Source organism: Medicago truncatula, chromosome 7 (genome assembly GCF_003473485.1).
Source record: "Medicago truncatula cultivar Jemalong A17 chromosome 7, MtrunA17r5.0-ANR, whole genome shotgun sequence".
NCBI lineage: Eukaryota > Viridiplantae > Streptophyta > Magnoliopsida > Fabales > Fabaceae > Medicago > Medicago truncatula.
The window spans coordinates 42,138,031-42,151,219 of NC_053048.1; the positions used below are offsets into that span (position 1 = coordinate 42,138,031).

A 13,189-nucleotide genomic window follows, 5' to 3' on the forward strand; every position below is an offset into this window, starting at 1 on the left:
TTGACGATTGATTTGATTAAAAAAATGAACTAACATAGTGAATGTTTCTGATTTATGTTGCATTAGATACAACCAAGTACATCGCGAATAATCATCGACAATGGTTAGAAAATAGCGTGATCCATTATTAGATGGAATGGAGAATGGACCCCAAATATTAACATGAATTAGTTCGAAACAATGAGATGAATTAGTTGTTCTTAAGGAAAAGGGTAAACGTGGTTGTTTTGCACGTGGACAAACTTCACAAGAAAAATCTTTGTTTGCATTAATTTCTGGTGAATTTTTAAGAATGAAATTGAAACGAGACATAGATGGATGACCTAGGCGTAAATGCCATAGGTTAAACTTATTACAATGCTTAGAACTAAAAAAGGAACTTAATGGATGACTAAGGCAATAGTGATCCTTGTCATGATTATCTGAGACTAAATCTTGATTCAGATAGTAGAGTCCATTGCGAGCACTACCCTGACCAATCATCTTTTTCATTGCTTGGTCCTGAAATATGAAACCAGAAGATGAGAAAATTGCATCACAATTTAGTGATTCTGTTAATTGTGTAACATACAATAGATTGAATTTGAAAGTTGGAACGTGGTAAACATTCGTGAGTATAAGTGATGGTGAACAATTGATAGTGCCTATGTGTTTCACAAGCGCTTGAGAGCCATCAGGTTATCGAACTGAGATTTGATTATTAACAGGATAATATGAAGAAAAAAGGGAAAGAGATGTACATATATGGTTAGAAGCACCAGAGTCAATAATCCATTAAAACGGAATACAAGTAAAAGTTGTACCTACTAAATTCATAGTTGATCCCACATTGTCCTCTTTGGCTAAGAGATTCAGAAGCTTGTGATATTGTGCACTTGACAGTTGATTAGCGGAAGTGGATGGTGATGTTTCTGTTTTCTTCTGTGGCTTACTTGGGAAGCCATGAATTTGATAACAAGTAGCGATGGTATGACCTTGTTTGTTGCAATGTTCGCAGAAAGGACGCGGACGTTTTCCTGGAGTGCGATGTGGCGCTTTAGAAGTTTGGAGTGCAGCAGATTCTACAGCAGGAACATGTCGAAAATTGATCTCTTGTTGTTTTTCTTCTTGGCGTACAATATTATAGATACGTTGAATCGAAGGGAATGGATCCATCAGGAGGATTTGACTACAAACAGCAGAAAAACGATCATAAACGCCTTGAAGGAATTCCATGGCACGATCTTGATTCTGTTGATCAAGGATGCTTTTAGCATTACCACATATACAAGGATTGACAAGAGCAATAGAGTTGAGTTCATCCCAAAGAGATTTGAGTTGAGTGAAATAAAGAGAAACAGACATGCCTTCTTGTTTGAGGGTAGAAATTGATTGTTTTAATTGATATATTTTAGGAGCATTTGATTGAGAAAATCGATCTTTTAGATCGGACCAGATCTGTGCTGCAGTTTCAGCATACAAAATGCTAGGACGAATCTCAGTTGAAACTGAGTTAAGAATCCAACTTGCAACTAAATCATTGCATCGTTGCCATGTAAGGATGTCTTCTTTCTTCTTTGGAATGGTTAGTGATCCATCAACGAAACCAAATTTGTTTTTTGCACGAAGTGCCATTGTCACTGCACGACTCCATGAACCATAGTTATCACCTGTAAGTAAAGGGGTGACAAGAACAGTTGAACGATTTTCTGAGTGATGAATGACACAAGGGTTTGGATTTGAGGTTGTTGTTGATGTTGAGTGGACATTTATGGGTGAGGAGATGGAAGAAAGTGGAGGATTTTCTGATGGTGGTATATCAGACATGTTGGCAAACAGAAGCAAAGGGAAAAATATTTAGAGCAAAGTGATGATATAAAGAGGACAAACAACTGATACCATATAAGAAAAGGACGACTAGTATAGGAAATAAGGCATAACAGTATTGATATCAGAATTGTGTGTTGTTCTTATTCATGTAAAATCTTATATATACAAAAATACAAGAATATTACCTAATATGAAAACTATTAAATACATTACATGAGTCAACTTCTGTACAAGGAATATGTCATGATGTGCTTCTTTAATTCCATAATATGCATTGATATGTCAATGATCATTAGTGTTGACCACATTCCATGATATACTCTCAACAATGAATCCTATTCTTCCCCTTTTCACCCATGACACATGTTATCATCACAAAAATAATACCCTTATTAGACACCGAAATATGAATGTGAAAAAATTTAAAATTTTGAATGAAATAAATTAGTTGATTTAAAAGTATGGATCAAAAGTGATGATGATGAAATTTTTTTGGAGGATTAAAAGTCGAAGAAAAATTTTAGGAGACTAAAACAAAAAATTGAAATAATTTTACCAGAAGGACCAAAAACATTTTTTACCATTATTATTACTATTATTATTTTGATAATTAGCTTAGGAGCCACTCCCAATCTTTATCAAGAAGTAATTGGTGATGAGAACAAGAAGTCAAGAACAATATTTGAATAATTAAGATTCATTTCTTTTGTAATAAATTTGCTTGTTACTTAAGATATCCAATGTTCTCTACCCAAGGAAACAAGTTTTATTCAGCTTTTATTCTTTATAAAGGTCCTCTAATTTTTGTTTCTCAGTTGCCATATATCTACCTCATTGTCACGAGTCTCATCTCTTTTAAGTCAAATCCAAACAAAAGATGGGTCAATCTTTGAAGAAATTAACACCAGGTTCTATATCTAACTCTCTCGTTTTTTTAATTAAAAAAAACCCATTGTCTCATGATCAAATTATAGCTATGATTATACTAATAGCATGTTAATATTTTGTTTATTTTTATGAAAAATTGATGCAGGAACTGATGAAAAGAAGGCCAAGGAACTTGGACCAATTATAGATAAATTCTATGAAAAAGATATAAAAAATGCTTCAAGGGACTTCCCAGAATTCTACCGAGGAGTATGCGAGATAGTCGAGTACTAATCATTTTTCATATTAAAAACTTATTTAACAAACATAGATAAAGTTCAATGATTTTATTCATTTATCACCTAGGAAACTTTTTCTCAATTACAACTTTTCATCATTCTATGGCAGGGAACTAAATAAAAAGTTTGGATACACTCAGTTCAAACTCCCCGGAACGAAGGAACTTGAGAAGGCATACAATGTATGTGCACATATGCTTATCTCATTAGGGCTAATTAAAAAACTTGATATTACTGACTCTTCAAAACTTAAATTTTTATGTAACATGGTGTGTGTTCAATTTGTGGTTGATTTGTTTTTTTAATGTCAAATTGTAGGAACACCATAAAGGAAAAAACAAGGAATTGACAAAAGCAGAATTCCAGGAGATTATGAAAGAGATGATAAAGGAATCAGGATTCACTGGCGTGGGAGCAAAGGAAGCACTCTTGTACATCTTTGGTGTTCCTGTGACTGCTCTGTTTGTTAAGCAAAGAGTGGGGCCTCAAGCAATTCCAAATGAATTTTTCATTCCAGGAATCACTTCAGTCACTGTTTTAATTCTTGCTGCTCTTAATAAGATATGATATACTAATTGTGACCAACCTAGCTGCAATGTGGTTGTAGCCTTTACTTTGCACTTTTGCAAGTGTAAATCATTATTAACATTAATGCTTATATACATGTTAATGAAATCTTTAAATAAAAGAGTCATATGTGAATGTGGTCATACCATTATAGACATCTCCATATGCATAACTTGCTACATTTTTTTTTGACAAAGTTAATTAATGATGTTCAAAATTATTTTAAGAAAGTTATCAATCACTTATGTTTCATGATTAATATCTAAGGTAGTTGACATAGAAGGTTCGACCTTCCGCTCACACATGTTGTAACTTGTTTTTATTAGAAAAATCTTTCATTTTTTGATAAGCCAAATAAATTATTGAGCATAAAAGATTTATATGAATCATAGTTTAAATCACAAGATATGCTAAAATTGCACCTACCCGTAATATTCTTTAGTTAGATGAGAAAAGAAAGAAAAATGTGAAAGTCGGAAAGAAACTATGTTCTTTAAAAGGACACTCCTAAAGCACCGTCTAACAAAGTTTTTAACAAACTAGATAAAGGTCGATGAACCATAACATGAGGTTCATCGCAGCTTGAACCAAACTTTGCAAGAATATCCGCATAAGAATCCTCCCGGCACTAACCCCTAATATGAAATGATACATATAAAAAAGAAGAATAAAAATCAGCACCAAACCATTGTGATCGATATAGTTATTCTTTCCACTAATCTATGAATTAAATTAACTACCAATGATTTGATGGTGATTACACACATTAAACAAATTAAAAACAGAATTTTTGTTAAATAGTCCAAGAATAGCATGCCAGCACCTTGATTTCATCACTTAGCTCCATTTGTCATGTTTCTTAGAGGTTGTAGGAGATGAAACACAACCCTCTATTCCAATCACAAAAAACAATTCAAACTAACAAAAGCTACACCTCTGACCCATAGGGCCATAAAATTTTCAAGGTTAATTCAATTTAAAAAATTATCATAAAAATACACATATTTTCATGAATTATTATAACCAACTAATATGGTATACACCAAATTAAGGACAACATCTCCAACTTAATTTATAACTGACAGCTGTCAAAATTTTGACACAATTTGTGCATCTCTTGTAACAACATCAACATGTCCCCGAACTTTTTGGAAACATGAGAAAACAAAACAAGAATCACCACAACATGAAATCTGGTTTTGATACTTTTGGCATATTCCCTCTGCATGCATGTTAGTTGCATAACATTGTTCGTTTCTTGAGATTCAAGTTTATCATTTTTTTTTTTTGTTTGTTAACAATATATGCATGAAATTATTTGAATTAATATCTTCATTTGGGGTATCCATGTTAATGGAGAAGGGTATCCAAAATAACTGAAAAGCATTGGAAGAAAAACACACACAATGATTGGTAAAGATGGAGGTGTTTTTAAGGCATGGGAAGCCACGGTGAGAAGAACAAGTGCAGTAGCTAAAAAACGTGCCAATAGTATATTTGGTCTTGGAGCATTAGCAATTACAAATGCAGACGATGAAGAAGGCAGCCACCACCATGATGATAACGATGAAAATGGAAACCAGGTATTTGAACTATACACCGAAGAGAAGGTTCTTTCCAATGGTGATTACTATACAGGACAATGGGCAGAAAATTTTCCACATGGAGAAGGAAAATATCTATGGACGGATGGGTGCATGTACGTTGGACAATGGTTCAAAGGAAAAACAAAGGGAAAAGGTAGATTCAGTTGGCCTTCAGGCGCTACATATGAAGGCGAATTCAAGACTGGTTTCATGGATGGTGTAGGAACATACACGGGTATTAATGGTGAGACATATAAAGGACAATGGGTGATGAATTTAAAACATGGTCATGGGTATAAGAGTTATGTGAATGGTGATTGGTATGAAGGTGATTGGAGGAGAGGGGTGCAAGATGGAAAAGGGAGGTATGAATGGAGAGATATGAGTCATTATATTGGTGAATGGAAGAATGGGATAATTTGGGGTAAAGGATCATTTTTTTGGCCTAATGGTAATAGCTTTGAAGGGATTTGGGAAGATGGTTTGCCAAAAGGAAATGGAACTTTTAGATGGCAAGATGGAAGTTATTATGTTGGGAACTTTAGTAAGGATGATGATGATAATAATAAAGATGAAAATGGGAAATTTTATCCATTTGATGAATCATCTAATGAAAGTTATATGAATTGGGATCCTCAAGATTTGTATAGTGAATTGAGTGGCTATTCAGTTTGTCCTAGTGAGAAGGTTTCGGTGTTGCCATCACAAAAGAGACTTGCTGTTTGGAGGTCTACTAGAGGAGGGGAAAGTGGTAAACCTCGGAGAATGTCGGTCGACGGAAGGGCAAGTGTTGGAGGGGAGAAACCAAGTGATAGAATGAATTTGTGGGATGGTGGTGGGAGTAGCCATGGAGGACGAGGAGAGGGTGATGCTAGTAGTGGTGGTAATAGAACTCCTCCTACTTTAGGGAGTGATTATGATGATGATTCAATTAGTTCACGTATCGATGATGCTGATGATGATGCTTTGAATCAACTGCAGCCTTTGAAAGCACCAAAGAAATCAAAGAGGCAGGGTGAGACTATATGCAAAGGGCACAAAAATTTTGAGCTCATGCTTAATTTGCAGCTGGGAATTAGGTAATGTTTTTTTATTTTGGATTTTTGGATTTTCATAAACCTTGATATCTTTGGTTTTAATGTTTGTAATATTGATGATTTAAAAATTTGTTGGACTTTATAGGCACTCAGTTGCAAGACCTGCTCCTACAGCATCACTTGATCTTAAGCCATCAGCTTTCGACCCAAAGGAGAAAGTGTGGACAAGATTTCCACCTGAAGGATCAAAATATACTCCACCACATCCATCATGTGACTTTAAGTGGAAAGACTATTGCCCTGTAGTTTTTAGGTCAGTCCCACTAGTACTTTATCTGATGTTTGCTTTGTGCAAGTTACAAGTTTTTGATCAAAGAAGTTATAAGCTCTTTTCACAAGGTGTTATTGGAATAAGTTAAATGCAATTTATAAACATGTTAGCTTTCCCAAATACTACAAGGTTCTTATTTCATATGATAAGTATATTGGTCTAATATGCCATAAATAAACTCTTCCAAACATTCTCCAAGTAGCATTTTCCTTTACTTATAAATTACACTCTGTCATCAGGACTCTCAGGAAGCTATTCAAGGTGGATCCAGCTGATTACATGCTTTCCATATGTGGAAATGATGCTCTTCGCGAACTTTCCTCACCTGGAAAAAGTGGAAGCTTCTTTTACTTAACCAACGATGACCGATACATGATAAAGACAATGAGAAAAGCTGAAGTGAAAGTGAGTTTCAAAACTTACATTGCCACATCTAAAATTTCACATTTATTTTCCTAACTTAGTTGTTCTGGATTTCTGTTGCAGGTCCTGATAAAAATGCTTCCAGCCTATTACAACCATTTTAGAGAGCATCAAAATACTCTATTAACAAAATATTATGGCCTGCATTGTGTAAAGTTAAATGGACCTATCCAAAAGAAGGTACATTTTCTATCATAGTCTCTATGTAACATAAAAATGAATTAAATGTTGATACCTCATTATTTTTTAATTAAGTTGTTAGAAATTTGTTAGTTTTTGACATTAACTAGTGTTTATACTAATAGGAAAATAAAAATTTCTATGCAATATTCTATAGTTTAGTATAATAAGCTTCATAACACGTTTGTTTTTCAGGTTAGATTTATCATAATGGGAAACCTCTTTTGTTCTGAGTATATCACGCATAGACGCTATGATTTGAAGGGTTCTTCACTTGGTCGCACATCTGATAAGCTTGAGATAGAGATTAGTGAAACCACTATTCTTAAAGATCTTGACCTTAATTTTATATTTCTACTTCAGAAATCTTGGTTTGAAGAGTTTTGCAGGTGATATAAGTTTTTGATACATCAATTTATATAGTTTTGTATTTTAAAGCTGAAATTGGCTCCTCTAAACTAATTGGTTGCATATTAGACAAAAAAGTTCACTGTTATAGTATAATAACATTTGATGTTAAAATTTACTCTTGATTTTCCAATGAAAAGTTATAGTTATGTACTTTTTCCTTTGAAATGCAACATCTTAATTTAGATGAGTCAAATAATTGGAAAAGTTAAACAATTGCAAATCCAAACATGTTTTTTAACTTTTTTGTTTCATGCATGTGTAATGATACTAAGCATGTAAAACATATATTTGTTCTCCAGACAAGTTGATAAGGATTGTGAGCTTCTAGAACAAGAGGGAATTATGGACTATAGTCTGCTACTTGGCATTCATTTCAAAAGTATATCACAAGATGGGGATGTTCTTCCGATAGCACCTCAATCTCCTACCGGTAACTTTTTTTATCCTACATGTGTGTATGTGTATGCGTGCACGCGTCTGTATTTTCGTTACTCAGTAAGAACTTTCTACTTTTCAACCTTCAGGTGATTCAGAGAATGAAGAAACGTCAATAGAAGACACAGAACATGTTCCTTCTGATCCTTCTAGGTGAGTTGTCTTGTTCTAGGTGTATGTTGTAATATGTAACATTAAGTGTTGATTTTTTCAACAACTGGTTGAGAACATGGAAGCATCATTCAATCAGTGCTGATTATATTTAGAAAAATTTGTCATTCTCACAAAATGAATGACACAAAGCTCAATACAATATTTGTCTATTTTGGTATATGCAGCACAATCTTGGGTGTGAATATTCCAGCAAAAGCTGAAAGGACAGTCAGAAGAGGCGATATCGAAACACAACTAGTCGGAGAACCAATTGAAGAGTTCTATGATGTTCAACTTACTTTTGGTATCATAGACATACTTCAAGACTATGATATCAGCAAGAAGCTTGAGCATGCCTACAAATCCATTCAATATGACCCTACCTCAATATCAGCAGTTGATCCTAGACAATACTCGAGGCGCTTTCGCGATTTTATATTTAGAATTTTCACTGAAGAGACTTTTGAAACCTAGAACATGATTTTGCTATTCCTCAAGTTTATGTTATCATACTTCATACTTTCATTTTTTTTTTTTGTATAGTACATTATATATATGAACACATTGTGAGGAAACTCTGAAAGCAGGAGGTACTATATGTATATGCATCTTGTACACATTGGCTAGAATATAATACTGTATCTAGGGTTGTTGTTTTCTTTTATAAGATATGGAGAGGGTGTGAAAGGGGAATTATATTCCAATATTTTGTATCAGATTGGGATTGTGTGTATATATAGGTGAATGGAAATGGGACATTGTACATGTTTACTTTTTCACTTTCTTTGATGCCATTAGTTATCTCATCAACTGGTATTTGTCGTTTATATATATATATGAAACATAATTAAATTTATCTTCAAAACTCATGAGAATTTGTCTAATGGTGTTGACTTAAGTCTCATGTTCGACTCTCCTAGGACTACCATAAGATCACATATACACTCTAGTACAAAACTAAGAGGACTGCCCAATGCAAATGTGGGTGTGTGTATGCACCATTGAATGAAGATAATATCACATAATCCTAATACATATATAAATTTAAAATAAAATTTACTTTATTAAACATCAAATTATTAGCCACCATTCTTGCCATTATGCATTACATTATTTACTATAGTTACTATTTTGCCATTGTCTACGGTCTACTTACAAATAGTTTGGTTTTCTTCATAGTACTTGTAAAAATTTAGAATAATTTCAGTTTCTAAAACAGGTCTTTGAGGACACTATAGTAAAAGCCAAAATTGGGGCATCACACCACTGATTTTTTTCAAAAATGGGGAGGGTATGTCAGCTGTTTGTCCCATCCCAAATGAATAAAGGAAAGGTGGCTTTCGGATACTGGAAAAGCCACTTTTTTTATTTAACAATTGTATCATCACCATCACCATCACCATTCACCACAATTTTGAAAAGGAAAAAAAACAGATTTTTTCCACAGAAGAAACTACAAGCACACACGTGGTTAGTGTACCAAAAGTCCAAATTGAAATAAAATTTTGTTTTTGTTTTTGTTAGATTAGATGTCACAGACACGCCATCCTTTAGTTTTAGTTAGTTAATTTTGCTTTGAGGAAAAAAATATTGTTATTTAATGTATATAATATAAGAACATGTCTATATAGTGCGAAAAAATCCAAGTACGACTTTACACGATAAATGGTGGATAAATTTATCAACAAACAAATCTACTATAGTTTTTCTTTTTCAGTTTCTTCGTTGAATGGTAGTTTTGGGCCAATTTTTGACCTAAAATCACCCATCTTCATCTTTTTCTAGTCCATTTCAATCCAAATAAGTGATTTTCACATAAATTTAGATTTTTTTTCTTCGTGATTTCGTCATCCAAGTGTGGTTGTGTGTTGTTCGTCGTCTCCTGCAGCATTATTTGATTTTCCGTCTTTGTGCGTGTTCATTTGATTCATATTAAAAGATCGATTATTCAATCAAAGATTTAGACGTCAATGTTGCAGATCCGGAGGCATGTGTATTCCGGTCACTTTAATTTTATCATATATTTTTGTAGGCATTATGCCGTTGTATGCTATTAACTTGGATATTGTGAGTTTGTTCGCAGATTCATCCTTTATGTTTTTAGTGGTGTTAAATGATGTACTCTATCAATTTGAATGAATGAATATCATTCTGTTTTTGTAAAAAAAAAAAATACAAGTAGTTGAGGTGGAACAAAATCTAGTCATGTTGAATTATAAAATTGTTTTTATCAGTAGGTTTGTATTGTGATAATAGACACCACTGTTTCTTTCTTGTGATGAAAAAGAAGGTAGAGGGGAATCATAAATTCATAAGTACGTGATAAATTATATACGGTACTCAAGCAAGTATTATAATATGCTTTCAAAATAAAATAAAAAAATAATATGCATTTCGCAATTTGTGGTGTGTCCCAACAAAAAAAAATATCATATGACCAAAAAAAAAAAAGCATTTGTGGTGTGACCATCTAAGAATATCTCTTGGTCTCTTCCACAAAAAAAATATCTAATAGCTTTTTTTTAGAGGAGAAAATATCTAAGAATTTCTCTATGAATAAAAAAAGAGCAATAAATAATGAAATAGGTAGATAAAGTGCTTGCGGTGTTGCTTGTATAAAACCGAAGTCGGAAAGCTATTCTAACTTTAAGCGCAGATCAGCTAGATTGAGAAAGATGCAACGAAAGCGAAAGAAACAATTGATTTTTGCTACTTAGGGCCGTTTGTTAATAATGAAGGAGTAAAATGATCTTTCTAATGGACATTGGCTAAAAAGATAATAAAAGGAAACTTTTTCTGTAATTTGTATAAGAATACTAAACTATTGTTAAATATAGAAGATATTTGTTGAATATAAAAGATATTGTTATATTTAGGAATAAAACTCTTTTCTAAAGAGGGCTCATAATTAAGGATCAGGAGTTCAATCTATTCTTACTTGATAAATGGTGTTGGAGGTTAAGGGAGAAAAAATGTTGCTTGTGGTATGAATCTTACCTACAAGATATGATAAGGAAGGAGAAACAATAGACAATGGAGGGAGATTAGCGTCCGTGTGGTGAAATAATTTACTTAGCATTCAGAGGATCCCATTGGAGATGCTTTTATAGGTTTTTTTTGACAAAATTATTAGGGTTTTATGTTAATATCTATATCTATTCGTTTGTCCCAAAAGTTATATAAAAAATGTTTAAATAGGTCTTTCGTCCCTGCAAAATATAGTCATTTGAATTTTTGTCTCTGAAGTTACTAATCCTTCCAATCTGCCACTGCAAAATTTAATCATTTGACTTTTGATCATAATTAGTTTTTTTGCTGAGGTGGGTTGTTATTAGCGATATGGTGCCCATGTGGCAAGTGATGATTGAGCAATGTGGTTGACTTAAATAGATATTTCGTCCCTGCAAATATAAGCAATTTGAATTTTCTTTCCTGAAGTTATAAGATGTAATTAGAATTATTTTTCAAATAATTAATATTTTCAAATGACATATATTTGCAAGGACGAAAATTCAAAATAAAAAATAGTCAACGGAACTAAAAAAAAAGTTAACAAAACGCGAGTGACGGTTTACAGGGAAAATACCCGTAGTTTCGGCGAAGTAAATTTCGTTAACGGAATTGGAAGTTGTCGGTTAAAATGCGCGCGATTCACTAGTCTTTTGACGTGACCAACAAGGTTGTCATTTAAGACAAATAATATACGACAAATTATGACGATAAATATCATTAAATAAATATGTGATCGACAGAGATTCTTTTCAGGGGAGGGTCTACACTCAAGGAAGCAATCCTCTGCAACCAATATCACTCACCCATCACAGTATTATCTACCAATCCAAACTCCCATTCTTTTTTCTTTAGAAATGATAAATTTTGTTATAATTAGTTAACTTAATTTAACTTTTTGAATGTCAACTTTTGTTTAAAAAAAAAACACAAGTATCCTCCGTGCGCCTAACTGCAGAGAATATTTTTTCAAGTACTAAGATCTATTTAAAGGTTTGACCTTTTTCAACAAATATTTTTCTATAAACATTGATAAAAATTAAATCCAAGATCAAATGATTAATAATAATAAGTATCTAGCACGTGTATCATTTTCTTGGTGAATGCCAACTTATTTATCCATCACATTGAAATTTTTTAGTGATTAAATGTATATGATTGATTGCTAATATAAAAATCTTTACACACTTCATATGAAATTAATCGGTATACATTATTAATGTATAATTATTTTACACACGTATTCAATTATGCATATATAAAAGTGAAAATTACATTTACTTCTCCTAAGATTTATGAAAATGACATTAACATCCTTTCTAATTTTGAAACTTACATTAACCTCCCTTAAGTTTTCCGTTAACTTTTTCTTAGTATATTTGATTAACTGTAATTCATTCAAACCTCCATTGTTGTACTTTAATTCATTCAATAAACCAAATTCAAATGAGTATCAGATCAAACATTCAATAAAGGTATTCCAAAGATTCAAGAAACCATAGGTTATGGCTTTTTAATTTCACACCGATTCTAGGCAACCCCATTTCATTCCCACTGCTGCTCTTAACCTTAATCTAATTATATGTGATTATTGAATTTATGATTATGCTCTCTGATCTAATCATCAATTTAATCTGTCACTAATCGATTGTTTATACCTTTAATTCCATGCTTAGTTTCTTAATTGAAATTATATTTTATTAGGTTAATCAAAACAAAATTTAATTGTCAATGTCATTATAAATCATTTAACAACATAATAATGAAAGCCTGCACAATAACAGTAGAATATCTTTAGAAACATCCATGAAAAAATAAGGGTTAAAGGTGTTTTACCCCTGTAATATGAGTCATTTTCAGTTTTCTCTCCTGTAAAATATTTTTTTTATTTACTCCCTGTAATTTTTTTTTTTAATACCCCCTAATAGGTCATAAAAAACGATTTTTATTTTTATTTTTTGTAGAAATTTTTTTTTTATGACCTATTAAGGGGGTATTCCTAAAAAAATGGGGGTAAATCAAAAAAAATATTTTACTGGGGGAAAACCGGAAATGACCTATATTATAGGGGAATAAAACACC

At 32.5% G+C, this 13,189-nt stretch overlaps 2 protein-coding genes across 2 annotated transcripts; both read left to right on the forward strand.

The window, feature by feature from the left end:
• Positions 1-2,580: 2,580 nt before the first annotated feature.
• On the forward strand, positions 2,581-3,663 carry LOC11411504 (uncharacterized). Its single transcript, XM_003624956.4, has 4 exons — positions 2,581-2,717; positions 2,843-2,963; positions 3,085-3,157; positions 3,294-3,663. Exons 1-4 carry the CDS (start codon positions 2,687-2,689, stop codon positions 3,540-3,542), a joined length of 474 nt encoding a protein of 157 aa, XP_003625004.1. The 5' UTR covers positions 2,581-2,686; the 3' UTR covers positions 3,543-3,663.
• Positions 3,664-4,550: 887 nt separating this feature from the next.
• On the forward strand, positions 4,551-8,681 carry LOC11408947 (phosphatidylinositol 4-phosphate 5-kinase 5). Its single transcript, XM_003624957.3, has 8 exons — positions 4,551-6,207; positions 6,311-6,478; positions 6,736-6,901; positions 6,983-7,099; positions 7,295-7,488; positions 7,810-7,940; positions 8,035-8,098; positions 8,284-8,681. Exons 1-8 carry the CDS (start codon positions 4,949-4,951, stop codon positions 8,570-8,572), a joined length of 2,388 nt encoding a protein of 795 aa, XP_003625005.1. The 5' UTR covers positions 4,551-4,948; the 3' UTR covers positions 8,573-8,681.
• The last annotated feature ends 4,508 nt before the right edge of the window (positions 8,682-13,189 follow it).

What these genes read in the sequence shown, in the direction of transcription:
- LOC11411504 (XM_003624956.4), top strand. Translation starts at nt 2,687, where the DNA reads ATGGGTCAATCTTTGAAGAAATTAACACCAG. An exon ending in GGAGTATGCGAGATAGTCGA is followed by an intron (nt 2,964 to 3,084) that starts GTACTAATCATT and finishes ATTCTATGGCAG; the next exon opens with GGAACTAAATAAAAAGTTTG. An exon ending in AACTTGAGAAGGCATACAAT is followed by an intron (nt 3,158 to 3,293) that starts GTATGTGCACAT and finishes GTCAAATTGTAG; the next exon opens with GAACACCATAAAGGAAAAAA.
- LOC11408947 (XM_003624957.3), top strand. Translation starts at nt 4,949, where the DNA reads ATGATTGGTAAAGATGGAGGTGTTTTTAAGGCATGGGAAGCCACGGTG. An exon ending in AATTTGCAGCTGGGAATTAG is followed by an intron (nt 6,208 to 6,310) that starts GTAATGTTTTTT and finishes TGGACTTTATAG; the next exon opens with GCACTCAGTTGCAAGACCTG. An exon ending in TGGTTTGAAGAGTTTTGCAG is followed by an intron (nt 7,489 to 7,809) that starts GTGATATAAGTT and finishes TTTGTTCTCCAG; the next exon opens with ACAAGTTGATAAGGATTGTG.